Source organism: Grampus griseus, assembly GCF_964374135.1.
Source record: "Grampus griseus genome assembly, chromosome: 17".
NCBI classification, from domain to species: domain Eukaryota; kingdom Metazoa; phylum Chordata; class Mammalia; order Artiodactyla; family Delphinidae; genus Grampus; species Grampus griseus.
In genome coordinates, this window is record NC_139011.1 from 69821037 (window position 1) to 69841855 (window position 20819).

The following is a 20819-nucleotide window of genomic DNA, read 5'->3' on the forward strand; positions in this document are numbered from 1 at the left end:
TCTTCATTTCTTTTCATTCTTTATTCAGTTCCGTGGCAGTGAATTCCACCATTTGGTCTTCCAGGTCACTTATCTATTCTTCTGCCTCAGTTATTCTGCTATTGATTCCTTCTAGTATATTTTTCATTTCAATTATTGTATTGTTCATCTCTCTTTGTTTGTTCTTTGATTCTTCTAGGTGCTTGTTCTTTAATTCTTCTAGGTCTTTGTTAAACATTTCTTGCATCTTTTTGGTCTTTGCCTCCATTCTTATTCCGAGGTCCTGGATCATCTTCACTATCATTATTCTGAATTCTTTTTCTGGAAGGTTGCCTGTCTCCACTTCATTTAGTTGTTTTTCTGGGGTTTTATCTTGTTCCTTCATCTGGTACATAGCCCTCTGCCTTTTCATCTTGTCTATCTTTCTGTGAATGTGGTTTTTGTTCCACAGGCTGTCGAATTGTAGTTCTTCTTGCTTCTGCTGTCTGCCCTCTGGTGGATGAGGCTATCTACGAGGCTTGTAACAGTTGCTTTTAAATGAAGGAGCTGATGCCCAAAGATGTGAAATGGCTTACCTTCAGTAACAAAGTTGAACAACAGCAGATGAGAGTTCAGATCTCCTGAGTCACTAGCCAGGACTCCTTGCTTGGCACTACTTGTCGCCAATTGGACACTTGAGTTAGAAGGACTGGATGCTGGACTGCTCCCTGGGAGAAGGGAGGTTGAAAGGCAGTTTCTGATGTCAGGCAAGGTTCAGTGATGACCAGGATTCTGGGAGTAGGAAAGTGTTGGTTTATTCAAGGGGACTGTCTTTTCATCTCTTGAACCCAAAGATCAAGTTCCTGAAATTTGTTAACAATGGAGCTCCATGAAAATGCTGCCAAGATGCCCTGAGATCTGAAGGAAAAAGCCGTTGTTCAGCTTGGAAGAATACCTTACACACATCAACATGAGAGGGCTTTCACGCTCTTCCTTTCAGTTAAGGAGACCTTTTGCAGATCACAAGGCTCTACCAAGAAAGGTTAAGTAATTTCCTCAGACTGACCCTCCAAATTGGGGGAGGAGGGATGAATTCAGGTTTGCTGATTCCTCATCCATGGCTTTCTGTAAATATTTACTGTGTCCGGGAAGGTTATTTGTGAGAAAGCACAGAGATGATGTTTCCAAAGTCAGAAAGGGAACCATGCTGGAGAACTCCAGGGGAGCTACAGTTGATTCTTGTTATGCCTGCTAGTTAGGTTCTATAGAAGTCACCGCAAACAGTGATTTAGCGAATACGGAACCATTGCTTCTGGGGGAAATACAGGGTTAAGTTCCCTTAAGCCTCTGTTCACAACGTTTTCATCATTAAGTGATCAGTACACGACCTTGTTTTATGCATGTTTCTGTAAGGACACCTTATTTAATGCATACTACTGATCCAGTAACATGGAACTCATGCCCAGCAGCACTGTTACTCATATCTGAAAGAAGCTTATCTAACATACAGATTTTTTCCATGAGGCACATCGTAATTTCTTGCACTTAGGAACACTAGGCAGCACTGTGCTTTTAAACATTTTAAATAGTGAAATTACCAACAAAAAGCACAAAAGTGCAAAACAAAGTGGCACTTGTTTACAGTAAGAAAGCTGAAACGAAAAGAACGTCGTCTTGTCGGTCTCAGCTGGGAGCAGGCACTCTGGGCAACTGGCATGTTTTGCTGTTCTGTATATCTCTGTGAATGACCACGAAAGCACCCTGAGTATTGATTTTGGGGTTACAAATAAATATTAGCAGGTAGGCAAATTTGCAAATGTGGAATCTGTGATCGTGAGAATTGACTATATTATTAAGTCACACTAAATCCTGAATTATATGCCGAATCACTACCTCGAAAGCTCTTAATGAGACTAACCCCCAGCTCCCCACCTCCATTAAGCAGGTTAACAGGAGCCATTTGTACTACAGGGAGACAGCAAGACTGACCCATCCACTTCCCAGGGCTCCATAAGCCTCTGCAAACTCCCTTGCAGTCTTTCACACTCAGGGAAAGTAGAGCTCTCATCTTGTTCACACAGTGTCTTCCCCAAAGGTATGATTTGGGGGGTGGGGGAGGGAGGGGGAGGCTGTTGCAGGGAGATTTTCTTCAGAGATTCATATTCCTTTAACAGCCTTTTATTTACTCTCTACTACGTGTTAGGCATTGTTCTAGTGCTGGAGACGTAGCAGTAAACAAAACAGACAAATCCCTCCTCTGATGGAGCACACATTCTGCAGGGGCAGACAATAAATTGACCGTAAATAACATATAGAGTAGGTTCAACAGTGGTGAGTACCAGAGGGAGAAATAAAGCACAGGTAGATCCAGAGTGTGGAGGGTACTGTGCTTCTGACAGTGGAAAATTGACGTAGGAGAAAAGCAAAATAAATTGCTACAGTATATATACGTATACACACACACACACACATTTATTTTAAATGGTTGCAGATAAAATTCCTTTAGAAAAAGTTAAAGTTTGCTAAGTTGTATTTCCTTTGTACTATGAAGAAATAATAAAGGATTGCTAATTTAATAGTCTGACATAAGTAACGGTATATTTTTACTAATAGAAATTTCACAATTTGTACCTTATTTTGTACAATGGAGAAATTGAGTATAATTTCACTTTTATTATGAATAGATAACATTTGAAGTCATGAAAAGATTGTACATCTCATTGTATGAGTGGTATTGAAATGCCTTATTTTTATATATAATAGCAAAGGTTCTCATTCCAATCTTATGGAATCAGAATAATGGAACAGGATATATTAACTTGGATTTACAGACCTTTGTATTCACTTTTAGTAGGGAGGGGACAAGTTAGAATATACTGAGGGTAAACTCTGTTTTGACATTAAATAAGTATTGTTTCTGACTTTACAGAATTCACATATGTCTTAGGGCACCAGCGTGGTGTAGTAATTAAGCAGATAGATGGGAGAGCTAGACTACCTGAGTCCAAATGCTGGTTCTTCTGTTATTAATGGCACGAGTTAATGTCTCCAACTTTCGCATCTGTGAAATGGGAAATGATAGTACCTACCTCATAGGGCTGCTGTGAGGATTAAATGAGTCAATCTGTATTAAGCGCTACACTAAGAATAGGGTCTGGCACATAGGAAGCACCATACATATGTTTGTTTGTTATTAAAAAACATATTAAGTTTTCTTAACAGCATCTACACATCCTAGAAAATTGTGGCAGGAACTTTATCAGAATTTAAAAGTCACAGCTGTTTACCAATACCGACTACTCTAGAATCACTTTTTAAATTAAAAAAAAAAATCCACCTTGAGGCGGAGGCAGGGGAGAAGTGAGAGGTGGCCCGGCGGGGTGTCGGCGTTGGGGCGGGGGGGGCGGGCAGCGCGAGAGTGAGCCCGTGGCTGAGTGAGTTTATCCCTGCGGGCGGTGAGAGGCCTGGGGCCTAACCCGGAGGAGCAGGGTCGCGGCGACAGCTAGCAGCGGCCCCCTCGCGGTCCCCGGGCTCGGCGGCGCGGTAGCGGCCCAGTTGTGAGGAGGCGGGGAAGCGAGTGTCCGGCGCCAGCCACGGACAGCATGGACGTGGGCTCGGACCCTGGGCTGGTGCAGAAGTTCAGCTGCCTGGGCACCGCCGACAAGGTCGTGCTCGTCTCTGAGTTCCAGCGGTTGCTCGGCTTCCAGCTCAACCCGGCCGGCTGCGCCTTCCTCCTGGACATGACCAGCTGGAACCTACAAGGAGCAATTGGCGCCTATTATGACTTTGAGAGCCCAAACATCAGTGTGCCGTCTGTGTCCTTTGTTGAAGATGTCACCATAGGAGAACGGGAGTCGATATCCCCTTATGCTCAATATATAAAAACATGGCGGATCCAAAATTCTGGGGCAGAGGCCTGGCCTCCAGGGGTTTGTCTTAAATATGTCAGGGGAGACCAACTTGGACATGTGAACATGGTGTTGGTGAGATTGCTAAACCCCCAGGAGATTGCAGATGTCAGCATCCAGATGTGCAGCCCCAGCAGAGCAGGAATGGATCAGGGACAGTGGCGGATGTGCACTGCTACAGGACTCTACTATGGAGATGTCATCTGGGTCATTCTCAGTGTGGAGGCGGGTGGACTTCTAGGAGTAGCACAGCAGCTGTCATCTTTTGAAACGGAGTTCCACACACAGCCACATTGCAAGGTAGCAGGAAACTTCACCCTGTTTGCCTCTCCCCAAAAGAACCGACATTCAGATGAAAACAAAAGACCCTGGGGGTTCCGGGTTCGACTCGATCAGCAAAAACACACGGGCTCCCGCACCTGACCAAACCGAGCAAGATGAGAGTAGACTCCCCCAGAACTCTGTAAATCTGTCCCCCAGCAGTCACGCAGACAACTTATCAGTCGTGACTTACAGTAAGGGGCTCCGCGGGCCTTACCCCTTCAGTCAGTCTTAAACGGGTGTCACCAAGAAGAAAAATTAACGAAAGACACAAGGCTTGACTCTGGGAGGGGAGGGCAAGGGGTTCCTCTGGATTGCAGACCACATCGCAGGGACCTGTGGCTCTGACCCCCATCCTGGAAGAAGAAGAATCAGAAAGACTAGTTTTGAGTAAACTCAGTGTGTGTGTGTGTGTGTGTGTGTGTGTGTGTGTGTGTGTGTGTGTGTGTGTGTGAACGCTGAGTGGTGGGAGTGGTGTTAAGGCGACCAAGAAGAAAGCCACTTTGGGTTTTGTTTATTAGGCGTCAGTCTAACAAGTCATCAGGGCTCTCGGGAAGGAAAAAAATGTTTAAAATGAGGGGAAAAAAGCCATCTTTTAAACAAAAATTATTTTGCCTACAGACAGCTTGTAGTTTTGAGCACATGTTAATTGTTTCCCCTCTTTCCCCACTTTTATTTTTTTAGATAAGGGATAACATTCTGTGTATAGACTAGCCGCTTGCTCTGGAAGCAGTTCAGGTTCAAAGCTGGCACGGGCTGCTTGGGGGCTCTGTGGGTAGGTGCTATAGGAGGACGCCTGCCGTGCCACCTGATTCCACAGGACTCTGACCCCACTTGTTTTTAGTGGCATCAGCCTGTGGGTTATCACGCTTTTCCTCTTCTTTTCTCTTTAATCTTCTGTTGATTTACACCCTTGACGTTTATTCGTCAACCCTGTGGCTTCTTAGCATCAGAACCTCTTGAAGACCAAACTTCCCTGTGTGGCCGGCAGAGGAAGCCTGGAGGACAGATCTCAGGTGACGGGGGAGTTTGTGAGGCCGCGAGGTGACCTCCTGCACACGCTCGTGCCAATTCAAATTGCTTTCCTTCCACGTTTCTCTTGGCGGAGAGAAACGCCATCCCGCTTACTGCTCTTTCGGGTTCTTGGTACACAGCGGCTCCCCATCCACTCTGGGAACGGTGCCTCTGTGCTGTGTATATGTGCGTGCTGCGTGCACACACACACGGGTGTTGGTGCAGCTCACCAGCGAGTGTGCAGCAGGCGAATGTGAAGGTGTCCCCTGCTTCTCTGTTGTCACACGACTCCCTTCCCTGCGTTTCCCTCCAGTTGTCCTTTGTGGTGTTTTCGCAGCCTGTTAGTGGAGGCTGAGCTGTTAAGGTATGAAAATGGAGCCCCAGATGGGGAATTTGCCGTGGGGAAGGGCCACACTTACTGACTGCGTGATCTTGGAGACCACATTTTGCTGGGAATGAAAGGACCCCCTCCCTGGGCAGGATGCTTAGCTATTGAGAGGTGGCGGGCAAGGCACAGCCCAGCCGGAGCACAGGTTGGTTGGCTGGCTGCTCCCTGGGACAGGTGGCCCCACTGGCATCCCGCGCGTTCCGAGCAGGTTGAGATGTGGATATCTCCACAGGAAGCTCAAAGCAGGCCAGAACAGCTGTGTGCCAAAGATACAGGAGTATGCAAAGTCCCTCTTCTCTTCTCCCCCCGTCCTTCCCTCGAGTCTTGGTTCGTTTGGTAACCGGGCATACGGATCTAGGGTGCCATTGCTGGGTCACCTGCCTGTTGCCACACCCCCATCCCCCCCGGCTGTGAGACAGCAGGGAGTCCAACTCGCTGATTGGCCACAGGGGTCATGTGGCCTGGGTGTGGCTGAGAGTCTGTCTGACTCTGTCTGGGTGTCTGAGTTCCCAAAACGCCTGTTGTTTGTTCCTCCTCGTCCACTTCTGAGACGGTTATGTTTTTCAAGCTTGACTGTGAGAGAAAAGCTTGTATGAAATTCTCCCTTTGCCTCCCCACCTCACCCCAAATAAAAGGGGGCGTAAACATTGGTCCACTGGAGAAGCCCCGGGGGAGGGTGGAGCCTGCCTGCTGAAAGGGCAGTGCCGCTGGGGCTGGGGCCGGACTAGAGCTCACACTGGAGCACCTACTTTCTATGCACACATAGAGCACCCCATTCCCAGCAGAGCAGAGGGGAGTCCCTGCCAGGTGCCCAGGTCACCACAGGTCCAAGCCAGGGGCTCACGATGGCTTTTTGTTTGAGGGCCCTATTGGGCCCAGACTGGTGCCACTGTTGCTGCCAACCTCCGGGGACACCGCCACCCTGGAGCCCACACATGCCCAACCATTCTGCTCACTGGATAGCCCTCAAAGCATCACATCTCCAGCTGCCCCTGCAGGATCATGGGAGGCTTTACACCCGCTGGTCTCCGGGCTTCCTCATCTCCCCCACACTAGGTGCCCCTTCCCCTTTTTCCAGGGGGGCTGCCCGCCGTTATGCAGCAGTGGCTTCACGGGTCCCCGTCAGTGGGTCTGGGCCTGCCACAAGGATTCTGCTCCTCCCCTTGCTTTTAGGCAGTCTCACCTGGCAAGGTAATTGTCCCAAGCACGTTGGCTTCTCTCCCAAGAACAAACCCTTTCTGTGCACATCTTTGGAGCGGTGCGCTCCTTGCAGAGGCCAGAGCGAGCGCCAGCCGCGGAGTAGGGGCGGAAGGAGTCCGTGGTCCTCCCAGGGCCTGGCGGCCCTTAGTACCATTCGTCCTGCCTCTTCTCGCTAGTGTGGGCTCTGAGCAAGTCCTCAGAGCCCCTCTTTTCCACTGCCTAGTGGGCCAGCAGAGGCTACCCTCTCAGCCCCAGCAGTCTGTTCCTCTTGGACTCCTTACCAAGTGGCAGGCTGCCTCTGGGCAGGACCACCAGTGTCTGGCACCCGCGAGGTGAGGCAGGCAGCATCCTTAAGGACCTGAGGCCAGCAGGGGAGGCAGAGGGGCTCAGGCTTGGGAGGAACCTGTCTGTTTGCATGGAGTGAGGTGTGCACGTGTGCACGCGTGCCTGCTTTTCTTTTTTTGCCATGGGGACAGTTGAATTGGGGGCATTTTTCTACAAGAAACAGCCTTCTCTTCCCCCCGCAAGGACTGGCTGTTACCGAACGTCCATCAGAGGCACTTCCAGCCAGGAGAGAACCTCACCAAGACAGCTGGTGTGGCCCAAGGGTGGCCCAGGTGGGAAGTGGGCATAAGGTTAAACCCCTCCCCAGATTCACTGTGAGCCCCAGCGGGAGAGGGTGGTGGTGTTGCCAGGGCCCAGCACTGCAAGCTGACCGCCCGCCCCACCCTGCCTCGCCTTTTCTCTGTCTCCTTGGGTGAATGCTGGAGCTGCTGCCCTCTCCTTCTGGACAGTGGTGTGGCAGCAAGCAAGCTGGCTGGCTGTTTGCGGTGGGGCCTCCTGGTGCCTGGGAGGCGACAAAGATGAGGCAGTTTCTCCTGACTGTATACATGAATATTTGTATGATTAACACAGACTAAAAAAAACCCTGAAGAAAAAAAAAATCCAACTTCTCACTCACTTGATTAACGTTGCAGTTATTGGTCAGGCAAGAGAAGTGGCAGGTAGCCCTACGAAAGGCACCCGGGCTTCCCAAGGAAGCAGGTGCTGCAGGTAGCAGGGGAAGGAGGAGGGCACAGAGGAAGCCTTCAGGAATTTGCTCTTGAGGAATTTGAGGATTTTGAGTCTTCGAGGATTTACTTGAGGAAGTCACTGGGAATTAAGTAAGGGCCACTCCCTAGAGGAATCTTCTTGAGCAGCAAAGGGCAGTTGAAGAGAAAGGTAGATAATAAAAGGAGTGACAGGAGTGACAGTTCTTTTGAAAATAAAAGAACCCTGGGAAGGATCTGGGCAGGGAGGCGTAGAAGGTTCATTTTCAGGGACAAATGTAGTTGGAAATATAAGATCATTGTGGAGAGGTAATATAGTGCAGCTGTTAACATCATGGACTTGAGTCTGCTCTACCCCTCACTAACTGGGTGCTCTACCCCTCACTAACTGGGTGATCATGGCCAAGTTACTTCACCTTTCTGTTTTAGACTGTCTGAAAACTGGGGAATAATAATGCTGATAGTACTTGTCCCACAGGTTGTTGTGAGCATTAAGTGAATATGTAAATATTAAATATATAAAGCTAATATAAAGCTCTTAGGACAGTGTCAGGTCCTGAGCACGGGGACTGTTGGTTATTATTGTTCGTGCAACAGATTTTTAATTTATGAAAAAATGAATCATGTTTTTTCAAATACAAATGCACCTGTGATCCTAAAACCCAACACTTTCCTCCACCTTTCAAATCCTTTAGCTGGGGGTATGGGATGTGCTGAGAAGAGGTAAGAGAGAGAACTAAGAAAAGCAGGAGATAAGCAGGGAAGTGAATCATTTGAAAATCTATTAAAGCTTTACCCTCTTATTCAGAATAACATGTATCTTTCAGGTTTTGGTAGCTGAAAATTAAATTTCCTAGTATGCTATATATGGAGTTAAAAAAATAAATTCCATGCTAAATACAATAAACTTTTGAAATGAAGGCATTTTATAGAAAATTGTTATGCTAATAAGTTAATCAGTATATAGGCAATACTTTTCATTGCTTGATGGCTTTCATTTTTTACTTTCATAAAGCTAATCTAGGTTAGCTTTAAAATATTGCTTTTTGCAATTATAATAATTCTGAAAATATCAGTTTAGTAAATAGTGTGTATACATGCCCAAATAGATCATTCTAAAAAAATTAGAGAAAATTTTGGAATTTCATTCCCAAAGTGAATATCTGTACTAAAAAATTTCCCCGAATTATTCTTCACCAGAAAAGAAAGCGTGTCGTAGATGAAAGGAGATGAATCTGGAGATGAATCTGGACATCTCAGGAGTGGAGATATTTGGGTACCAGAGAAGATTACTCAGAAGTAAGAAGAAAAAACCTTCCCAGGTAAGACGCTTCTTCCTGGCCCTGGGAACAGGGATGTGCCTGGGGGTTCTCAGGCATTGGAGAAGCTGATAATCAGATTTTCAGCTATGAGAAAGCTCCGTTGGCAGCCCAGCTGTGAGCAGAATGTGTTAACCTCTGTCCTGCAACTGCTGATATGATTCTGGGAATTTAGTTTTGCTTCTTGGGGACAGCCCTGGAATAGCATGAAAATTCCAGAAAATTGTATCACATTTTGGCACTGAGCATGTTTAAGTCCCCTTTTGGAGCAAGACTTTTCTCAGAAATGGTATATGTTGTGAGAATTAATCAACAGGTCTTTATTAGTCTCTTCATTTTTAGCACTGTGCAAAGCACAGATGTAAATGCTGACGCTAAGATGTAGTTCCGGAAATCACTGCTAACTTGAGCCACCTACAATTGGGAAATGGCTTTGTTTTACAGAAACTGGTTATATGTGACTGAATCTAAATTTCTGGCCCTTTGTGGTCTAGAACTGCTCAGGAATAATATGAAGATGACTGTTACTTAGGTGCTTAGGAGGGCTGAAGGCTGGAAGAAGAGGGGTTTTGGAGAGGAGGACTTGTGTTTCTTGAATAAAGGTCTTTCTCTGCTTGGAGAAGGACTGTTGCCTGGAAATGGACATTCACCTTCTTATCAGTGAGGAGTAAGGGATGGCTGGCTGATGAAATTTAAAAAAAAGATAACTCTGAAACTGAGCCAGAGGTTTGATTGGGTGCCAAGCTAACGTATCAATTTTTCTATTAATTAAATTAATTAATTTTGCTATTAATATGCTAAGCCTCCCTAAAAACTAAGGATTCTAGCAGCTTCTGCATTTCTAGCAGGTAGGAATTTCTTTATTCTATGACACAGGTTAAACATTTACTCATTTAACAAATATGCCCCAACTGTCTACCATGTGTCAGGCACTCTTTTAAGCAATAGGAATTCAGGGCACAAAACAGACAAAAATCTTAGGCCTTGTGGTGTGGGAGAAAGATAAAAAGGTACTAAGGAGAAAAAGCAGAGAAGGAAAATAGGAGGCGTGAGGTGGAGGGTGTTAACAGCCCTAGGCAGGGTGGTCTAGAAAGCCTGCAAAGAATGACGTTTGGGAACAGATCTGGGGGAAGTCTCTTGATGGTGTGTTCTAAATTAAACGTTGGCTTAGAGCTGCAGTTTAACAGGATAGCAAGAAATTTCACTTCAGCCGGGTGTTGAGAGTCCTTCCCCTTCTTCAGATTATAAGGGGTCTGCAAGGGTTTATGTCTTTGTCCCCCGGTTGCTCCTGAGGTCTCAGTGTCCAACTCTGTGTGGTTACTTTGAGGGGCCAGATGTGGGCCCAAGAATCTTAATGTCTACAAAGTCCTGACTTAATTTTGTCACCGAGGCATCCAAGTGCTATCTCACTAGAGCCTCTCCTCTGTGGGGACACAAGTCTGGGCTACTCTGGGAACTGCCCCCCAAAACTCTCCAACCTGTTTTTAGTCTAGAGGCCCCTCATGATGGGGGTACGTCTCTTCCTAAAATTTCAGCACACATCTTTTTTTTCTTTCTTTTTTTTCTGGCTGTGCCGCGTGGCTTGTGGGGTCTTAGTTCCTCGACCAGGGATTGAGCCTGGGCATAAGAGCGTGGAGTCCTAACCACTGGACCACCAGGGAGTTCCCAGCACGCACCTTTCCAACAGCCCAAACAAAAGCATACGTAGGTGGTTGTTTTCCATGTGTCTGACTACCTTTGTTTTTAACCTCTGAGGCTAGGGCAGCAAGGGAGTGACCTTTTAAAGATAAATCAGGAGGGCTTCCCTGGTGGTGCGGTGGTTGGGAGTCCGCCTGTCGATGCAGGGGACACGGGTTCGTGCCCCGGTCCGGGAAGATCCCACATGCCGCGGAGCGGCTGGGCCCATGAGCCATGGCCGGTGAGCCTGCGCGTCTGGAGCCTGTGCTCCGCAGCGGGAGAGGCCACAACGGTGAGAGGCCCGCGTACCGCAAAAAAAAAAAAAAAAAAAAATCAGGAGAGCACTCATTCCTTCGAGTGAGATTCCTACAGTACTAAGGACAAACCAAAATTAATGTCTAATAAATTACCTTGCCATTCATTCAAATAATTTGGTCTCTAAAATTATTTCTATTTGTCAATATACTCAGAGAACTGAATGAAAAATACTTTTGCTCCCCCTTTGCCTATTAGCGTTATGATTATTTGTGCTTGAAGTTGGAGGAGGGAAGACATTCCTTTACTAATATCCTGTTACCCAGGCTATTTCCTGTCTCTCCCTTCTGCACCCTACACCAGTTGGGGTAGATTGCCAAAAGTTCAGTTTATCTAAAAATTCCAGTAAATGTGAAAGCAGAGGGTTGACAATGGTGAGCAGAGAGATTAGGAGACTAAAACAGGGAAATGAAGGTCAAATGTAAGAAAGGTGGAAGTGGGAGAGGAGGACAGGGAAGGAGACGGAGTGTTGAGAAACGGAAGGGAAGGGACAAAGCAGAAAGTAAAATTAAAGAGACAGGATGAGAGAGTGAAACAAAAGAGGAATATAGAATAAGGAGTCAAAAGGACAAGGAAGAAACAAGTGAGGAGCACTGATTCAGTGTTGAACTCGTACAGCTCTGGAGGTCAGAAGTTTGACATGGGTGTCAGTGGGCTGAAATCAATGTTTTGCTAGGCTGTGTTTCCTTCTGGAGGCTCTAGAGGAGAATGCATTTCCTTGAGTTTTCCAGCTGTCGGAGGCTGCCTGCTCACCTTAGCTTATGGCCCTTTTCCTCTTCCATCTATAAAGCATATCTCTAGTCATTCTCTGATTGTCAATTGTATCTCTCTTACCATTCTTCTGTCGTCACCTCTCTCTCTCCATAGTCAGGAAAGGCTCTCCATTTGTAAGGACCAGAGTGATTAGATAGGGCCCACTTGGATAATCCAGGATAATCTCCCTATCTTACGGTCGTTAATAATCACATCCATAAAATCTGTTTTGCCATGAAAGGCCTGAGAATTAGGATGTGCACATCTTGGGGGACCATTATTGTGCCTGTCACAGAGATCAGGTAGCCTTAATTGGAACCCTTTCTGTAGGTCAGAAGATCAGCCAGTGCATTGCCAGGTAAGTGTGTTTCCAGACAAGGCCATGTCAAATGTGTTTTAGTCTACATACCATTTGAAATGTAGAAATAGAATGTCACTTATGCTCAAAGAAATAAAATGTGTGTATTGTGGTAAATAAAAATGCATATATATTTTTATGTTCTGATGTAAGACAGCAAAACGATAAATAAATGGTTGACTTATGAAACCTTATACGAAATCCCCTTCTCTGATAGCCTGGAGACCAGGATTAGGTAGTGAGCCACTGAAGTGGCAGCTTATTTAACCCTGCATGAACTGGAGCCATGCAGCCATTGCTGAGGATCACAGTCAGCATGTCCTTTCTTTCCTCGATGCTTCTTCACTAAGATGCTTGTGGACTCAGAATAATAGCAGGTGATTCCTGATGGCAACTCCACAAGATGCTTACGTGGCCCCTCCTCAGATGGAGAGTGGATCCTTTTTTCTATGTAGCTAACGGGCATTCTGTAGAATTCATTCTCTCACTCAGAGACATCCATGTGCATGCATTTGCCACAACCGTGGTAACTAGAAACTAGCCCTACGTGGGAAACATTGGCCAGAATGCCTCCAGGAATTCCACCATCTGATTCTGATTCTAATTCCTGCCCTATTCTCACCGCGACCACTCTTGTACCAGCTCTCTGGGAAAGCTGGGAGTGGAAGTAAAAAATTCCGCGTCAGAAAGAAAACAGAGGTCTGAGAGAGAAAGAGAAGATGAGCTTCGTGACTTGTAAGTTCCTGTTCAAAAACAGGACTGATGTTTTGGTTAGAGGCCTCAGGAAGGAAATGTAGTGGCTCAAATTATCCCCAGGTGGGGCTGTTTATCTCATTGTTCCCTTCAAATGGAAAGTAGCACTCAATTGTTGAGTAGAGTTCTGAGCACTTACTGGTCACTGGCACTGTTAGTATTGGGTATTTTCATGGGTCTTGTTGGATGAGAGAGTTTATATACATAAAGAGTCACATTACATTTGTCTATGTGTATCAACACATACAAACTCATGTGAAACCATCTTATACTTGTTAAATACTTGACTTTTCAGAGTTCTTTCACTTCAACTATTTCACCTGATCTTGGCAGCAATTAGGAATATGAACAGAGAAGATATGAAAACAGAGTCAGAGAGATTAGCCATATTATTCTCATCTCACTTGGTCACAGGGCTAGTTTGTGAGCACTTAGATTAGAACCAGTTTCTTAATTTTCAAACCAGGGCTCTTTCTACTTAATTATGTCGATTTAAAAAAAGAATTCCAGTAACTCAAGAGTTAGAGCAGAGTTTTAGTTATGTCAGAACTATCAGCTATAACACCAATTCCCACTTACAATGTATATTTAACTTTAATTAACGGTAATTTGGTGGTGAGGCAGAATAAGAAACAAAGAAAAAAAGGAAACGGCATTTCATGCAGTGTTACATAAAAACATAACAAGATCTTGAAAAATGCAATATTACATAAAGAACTAAGGAAGACCTGGAAAAAAACAAACACTTGCTGCTTACTATTTTAGAAATAGCATATGGTTTCTTCCACGTGATGAATATAAGGTTCAAACAAGTAAATGCAGAGATGACCTCTGAGCATAAATGTTCAACGTGCACAGAGCAGAGCATTTTCTGGTCAGTGTTATTAATCCCACTGAAGATGGGGTGAGTGATATGCCGTTAAATTTAAATTTAGGCTGTAGAATTTAGAACTCTGTCCTTTACCTCATGTGTTTCTTTTTCTTAGTCTGGCTAATCTAAGCCTGTTGGACAAAAATTATTTTAACTTAAAATTGTTAAACACATTGTTTGGGGCTGGTTTGGGCCCAGAATTACTTTCTGGATCATTTATAACATTTAACCAGGCTGAAATTTTGTTTTTGTTTTTATGCCAATCTACAAGTACACACAAAACTTCTTCCTTCCTGGTTTTGTCAGTTTTCAGTAAGTGACAATTTGTAATCTTTCAAAAATATACTTTAAAATAATACGATTTGTCTTTACCTAATAATTTCTTCTTGCCTTTGAAATATTTCTGTAGCCATATTGAATATGACAGGAAAAATCTCCACACACACAAAATATTCCTCCTAAATTCTCATGTATGTTTTGCTGTTGATATTTAAAGGCAGATATGAATACTACATTTAGTTAAATAGATGAAAAGTGGCTTTGGTTTTGAAATACTACTTTAGTCTATAAGGAACTAGGTCTGGCTCACATAAAGGGCAGGCTCATAAGCCTGTCCAATGCCACTGTCTTACCTCATACAAGGAGCATAAAACAACTCTTCAGGCCTTTATTCATTAAAATGGAATGTGTGTTTCCATTAGGAGTTCTACTCAAAGAGTGAATCTGCATACTGAGAAAATTATGTAGCAATCATCTTTCCTTAACCTAAAAGTAAAATACAAATGTGGAAAAGTTCACAGCATTTCATGTCCCCTACCATCCCCCATCAAGACCACCTGGAGACATGACTGAACCAAGAGGAGGTACTGTGGACCCTCAATGGGCTCAATATTAAGAGTCTGTACAATAACTTCGAGGTCCTTCTCTGATTAGCTGTGTTTTCTCATTTGCGTTTGTAGGCTGGAGGACAACTGGAAAGTCCATATCTAAAAATAAACAAAGAAAACCAGTAAACACCCTCTTATGTAACATTTCATTTAATGGGGCGAGTGGTAGCAAAAATTTGCTGAAATGATGATTAGCAAATCATTTCAATTCCTAAGATACTAAGGATCCTACCCTTTAAAGGACTTCAAAAGGGAGGATACACTCACTGTCTTTATTCTTCATTTAAGTTCTATTAGTTACAGAATTATAAAACCAAAGCACTAAGCCCAGATTTCACTTTGAGGCAATTTCTAAAACTGATAAACTTGAGCTTTAGTTTTCACCATTTTGTGGGGATGAGGACAGGGCTGCCATCCATGTCATATAGATTGCAGTGTGTATCTATATGAAAAATACCTCTAGAATCGTGCAGTGGACAATTGCATACATGGCTCTGGTTGGGAGAGAGGCCAAGACCCAGAGTTTGCTTGGGTGAAGAGTCTAATAGGAAGGTCTCCACATAAAGCTAGTACCCCAAATGGTTATGTGCTATCTAAATCACCATAGCCTTAAATCTGCAAGGAATTTTGCTAGTCTTGAGTTTTGACAAGGAAGTGAAGACCTCCCTTAAAAATGTCTGTTAGCAAGCTAATGAGCACACAATGTGGCAGGTCAAATTTACAATACCTGTGTGTTCTAAGAAACCTCAGGCTGATAATTTAGTTTAAAATGGTCCAGTGCAAAAGCACAGAGCAGAAGTGAATGGCCCCAACCTTCAACCCAGCCCTCAAAGAATCCCCCACAAACTGCAAGAAACATAAACTCATAGTAAAAAACAGAGAGATGGGAGAGATAGGGAGAAATAGAGAGAGAGGGAGAGAGATGGGGGGAGGGGGAACATTACACATAGGAACAATGCACACTGAGTGAGAGCCAGTAGAAACAACAGAAAGCCAGTCAGACCCAGAAAGACTTCAAATCCTGCACTTACCAGACACAGAATAAGAAAGAATTAGATTTGTTTTTCAAGTGATCAAATGGATTTTGAAATTAATAATAATAAAAAATCTCTTTTAGACATTAACACATCTGAAATTTTTAAAACTTGATGAATAGGGTTTAACAGCTAAAGGGAGAATTAATGGAATAGAAGACAGATTTGAGGAGGTTAATCAGAATGTGGCACAGGGAAACAAAGATATAAAATAGGAAAGAGGCTAAAGGACATGAAGAATAGAGTGATATTCTGACTTATATTTAATAAGACTTTCGTAAAGAAATGAAAAGAAAAGAAGAGTAGAGGTAATATTTGATGATTTAATGGCTGAGAATTTCCTGGAATTGATACAAGACACCAATCCACAGATTCAAGAACCAACTAGGATAAATTAAAGAGAAATTCATATTTAAACATCTTAGTGATATTGAAGAACACTAAGGATAACGGTTCTTAAAGCAATCTCACTTTCCAATAGCAGATATGGAAGCCAGAAAACTATGAAATTATGTTTACAATATACTATAAGAAGATATCAACCTAAATTTGTTGATAAACCCTCTTATTGCTACATTTATTTTTTTAAGCATGATTTACAGGTATTTTCAGACAATAAAAACAGAAGTTGTGCCACCAGCAGACGTAATTTAAAAGTTATAATTCAGACAGAAAGAAGTGTTATCACATGGAAAAATTTGTGGTGTATATAGAAATGATTAGTAGATATATAAGTAAAACTAAACAATTATTTATTATATAAAGCAATAATAATTTATGAGACTTAAAATTGAGATAAAATTATGACAATGGTATGTAAATCAGAAAGGAGATGATCAGAATTAAAGAGTTATAAAGTTCTTGTATTGTTCAGGAGAGGATAAAGGTAAGAATTAACTTTCAACTTTGGTAACTTAAGTATGCTTGATAACTTTTTAAGGCAGCCCTAAAAAAATAGAACAGAGAATATAATTTCCAAACTGGAAGAGAGAAAGAAATGGAATGTGAAAAAAAAATTCTATCAGTACAGAAGAAGGAAAAAAAGGAAAGAAAGTAGAAACAAAAAATATGCCAACTTAAAGTGATAATTATAATAATAAAATATTAACAGAAAGCATGTATACAGTACTTATTATGTGTCTAGCACTGTTCTCAGTGCTTTATGTATCTTAATTCAATAATAGCACTACAAGGTAGGGTAATTATGATAGCTATTTTACAGATAAGCTGAGGGACAGAATGTTTTAAGTAACTAGCCTGCATTACACAGGTAGTAAGGAATAGAGCTAGTTTTAAAACCTGGGCAGTATTTCTCAGAATCTGTTTTCTTAAAGGCTGTGCTATACTGTCTCTCAAAAAGAGTAAGTTCATAGAAAAAAACATATATCATTAGTTATAAAAAATACAAACGAACTCTATTTAAAAGAAAAAACATGGCCAGACTGAATAAATCCCCCCAGCAATATGCTGTTTTCAAAGGACACATCAAAAAACATAAGGACAAAAAAACATAGAGAATAAAAGGATGGAAACATATTTACTGCACAAACACTAAGGAAAAGAAAGCTAATATAACTGTATTTTAAAAACAAAGTATGAGACAAAAAGCATTGCTAGAGCTAGAGGGTAACTACATAATAATAAAATATTCAATTAACCAAGTAGCCATAAAAATTCTAAACTTATATATGCTAATAACATAGCTTCAAAATATAGGAAGCAAAAATTGACAGAACTTTATCGAGAAATAGAAAAATCCATCAGCACAGTGGAAGAATTGAATGCTTCTCTCAGTAACTGACGGATAAAGCAAGCAAAAAATCTTTAAGGTTATAAAGGATTTGAAAAGTGTAATGTTGTGAACTGAATCGTGTCCCTGCCCCCCACCCCATTCATATGTTGAAGTTCTAATCCCCAGTCTGTCAGAATGTGACCATATTTGGAGAGGAGGTCTTTAAAGAGGTAATTATGTTAAAATGAGGTCCTCAGAGTGGGCCTTAGTCCAGTATGACTTGTGTACTTAGGACACAGTCATACATAGAGGGAAGGCCTTGTGAAGACACAAGATGAAAATGACCATCTACATGCCAAGAAGAGCGGCCTTAAGGAAACCAGTCCTGTGACACCTTGATCTTAGGTTTCTAACCTCCAGAATTGCCAGAGAATAAATTTGTTTTTCACATCACCCAGTCTGTGGTACTTTGTTACAGCAGCCCTAGCAAACTAATACATACAACAAATTAGCTTTATTTAATAGTCATACATGGAACAGTGAACCTAACAAATGCAAAATGTACTGTTTTGAAGCAATGTGGAACATATGTAAAATCATTTAAGTTCTAGGCTATAAGCAAGCCTCAAGACATTTCAAAATATTGTTTCATGCTGTCCACATTTTCTGATAATACTGCAGTTCAGTTAGACACAAACAATAATAAAGAATGAGAAAAGACCCCACAGGTTTACAAATTAAGACACATATAGACCTAACTTACAGATTAAAGAAAAAATCATAATGGAAATAAGAAAATGTTTCAAACTTAGATTATAAGAACATATGTGTACGTGTGTGTATGTAAAGCCAAACTGGTACTTACAGAAAAATTTATAGCCTTAATAGCTTAATATCAGAAAAGAAGATGGACTGAAAATTAAGAAGTATAAAAATTAAGTTAGAAAATTAACAACAATAAATTAAGAGAAATAATAAAAAATAGAAATTAAGTAGAGAGAATATACAGGAGAATCAATAAAACTGACAACATTTATTTGAGAAGAATAAAATTTTCAAATATCTGGTGAGAATGGCTAAAAAAGGAAAGCAGAAATAACCAATATAAGGAATGAAAAATGGGACAAAAATGCAGATACTATAGATGTGTAAAAGGTAACAAGAGGAAATTTTGAAGAACTAATTGTTTTAATAAAGAAGAAGGGAAACCTAAATGGCCTATAAAATATATTGAATCCATAATTTAAAATTTGTATAAAAACACATTAGCCCAGAAAGGTCTACACAGTCCTGTAGAAAGAAATAAATCCAGTAATACACAAACTTTTCAAGAGTTAAAGAGGAACACTGCTAATTTATTTTATGAGGCATAATCTTGGTATAGAACCCATAAGGAAAGTTTGAGGTGGGAAAATGATAGGCCAGTCTCACCCATTAACATAGATGCAAACATCTAAAAATATTAGCAAACACATTTCATAAAAAAATAAAATAGTTAATGCATTATGACTGCTTTGGGTTTATCTCAGGAATTCAAGATTGTTTTAACGTTGGGCAACAATTCATATAGTTATTCACGTGAACAATTTAAAGGAGAAAAATCATTACCATCTCAATTGGTGAAGAAAAAAGTATTCTAACAAAATAGTAATAGAAGACAACTTTCTTAACCTGATCAAAAGCCTACAGCAAACTTCACAATCATTATGCAATCTTGAAAGCATCTTCTCTTCAACATTTTACTGGCAGTCTCAACAAACACAGAAAGGCAAGGAAAAGGCTAAAAAAATGATAAGGGAAGGGAAGGAAGAATCAAAACTATCACTATTCACAAATGTTATAGATAGGTATGTAGAAACCCTAAAGAATTTACAGATAAATAATTAGAAATAGAGAGTTTAGCTAGTTTCTTGGATTCGAAATCAATGTTAAAAAAAAGTACATTCCTATATACTAAGAAACAAGTCAACAACTAATCTATGATAATTTATTTATAATTGTATGAAAGTGGATAAAGTATTATGAATAAATGCAACCAAAGATATAAAAGAGATATCTTTATTGAAAGGCAACGAAGAAAACCTAAATAAATGGAGAGGTATACCATGTCACATATTAGAGGACTCTCATTCTTTAAAGATGTCAATTCTTCCTAATTTATCCACAGTCACTGCAATTCTAATCAAGATCCCAAATATTTTGCTTAAAGAAGTTTTGGTACAGGACTTAACAAAGCTTATTCTAAAATTTATATAGAAAAGCAAAAGGCCAAGGATACGTGAGAGTGTCCTGAAGAACAAATTAGGAAGAGTTGCCTGAACAGTGTTATGAATTATTATAAATGGGCCTGGTGTTGCATATAGATAGACAAAATGACCAACGGACCAGAACAGAAAGCCCAGAAACTGTTCCATATATCTATTAAAACTTAATGTATGTCAAAACCAAGACTAGAAATCAGTGTGCTGGGACAATTTGTTTTCTATATGGAAAAAAATGAAGTTGGAACGCTACATCATACCACTTGCAGAAATCAATTCCTGGTTATTAAACACGTAAACATGAGTAGCAAAACTATAAAACTTTGAGAAGACCATATAGGAGAACACCTTTATATCCTTGGGATAGGGAAAGATTTCTTAATCAAAACACAGAAATCACTAAGCATAAAGGCAAATATTGACATTTTGACTACATTAAAATCAAGAACTTTGGCTTATCAAAAGACACCGTAAAGAGTGAAACACCAGGCCACAAATTGGGAAAATACATTTTAAACAAACATGATCAACAGAGTCAATACCCACGCCCCAAAAAAGAGTCAGTAAGAAAAAAGCAAATGATATATTAAAAACCTACAAAAGACTTGAATAGGCATTTCAAAGAAAGAGAAACCCAAACAACCAGTAAGATTCTGAAAGGATTCAAGGAGAAGAAAATTAAAATCACAAAGGTATACCATTTCCCATCCACCAGACTGGCACACATTTATAGTCTAGTGAGGGCAAGGATGTGAAGCAGTAGGAACTCTCATTAGTTAATGGAAATTAGTGCAGCAACTTTGTAGAACAACTCGGTGTTATCTAATAACTTGTAGATATGCACATCTTTTGACTAAGGTATTCCACTCCTGTGTATATATTGGGTTGGTCAAAAAGTTCATTCAGTTAATGAATACGTTGTTCAATAAAGTTCTTGGTGAAAATGAAAAATGTCTCTTTTATTTTTACTTAAAGCTGAACAAACTTTTTGGCCAACCCAGTACCTGGAAAACTCTACTCA

At 41.6% G+C, this 20819-nt stretch overlaps 2 protein-coding genes across 2 annotated transcripts in view; one reads left to right on the forward strand and one right to left on the reverse strand.

Annotated features, from left to right (window-relative positions):
- Nucleotides 1–3560: 3560 nt before the first annotated feature.
- LOC309835645 (protein ILRUN-like) lies at nt 3561–4422 on the forward strand (the record flags this gene model as incomplete). The annotated part of the gene is given in 2 exon segments (XM_082675251.1): nt 3561–4225; nt 4227–4422. Coding segments are annotated over 2 exon segments (861 nt in total).
- A 10353-nt stretch (nt 4423–14775) lies between these two features.
- Nucleotides 14776–20819, reverse strand: part of DNAJC5B (DnaJ heat shock protein family (Hsp40) member C5 beta) — a gene marked incomplete at its 3' end in the record, with an annotated part of 67989 nt that continues 61945 nt past the window's right edge. Inside the window, exon 5 of the mRNA XM_082674577.1 lies at nt 14776–14870. Within this exon, the coding sequence (XP_082530703.1) occupies nt 14776–14870 (95 nt within the window). The remainder of the gene's footprint in view (nt 14871–20819) is intronic.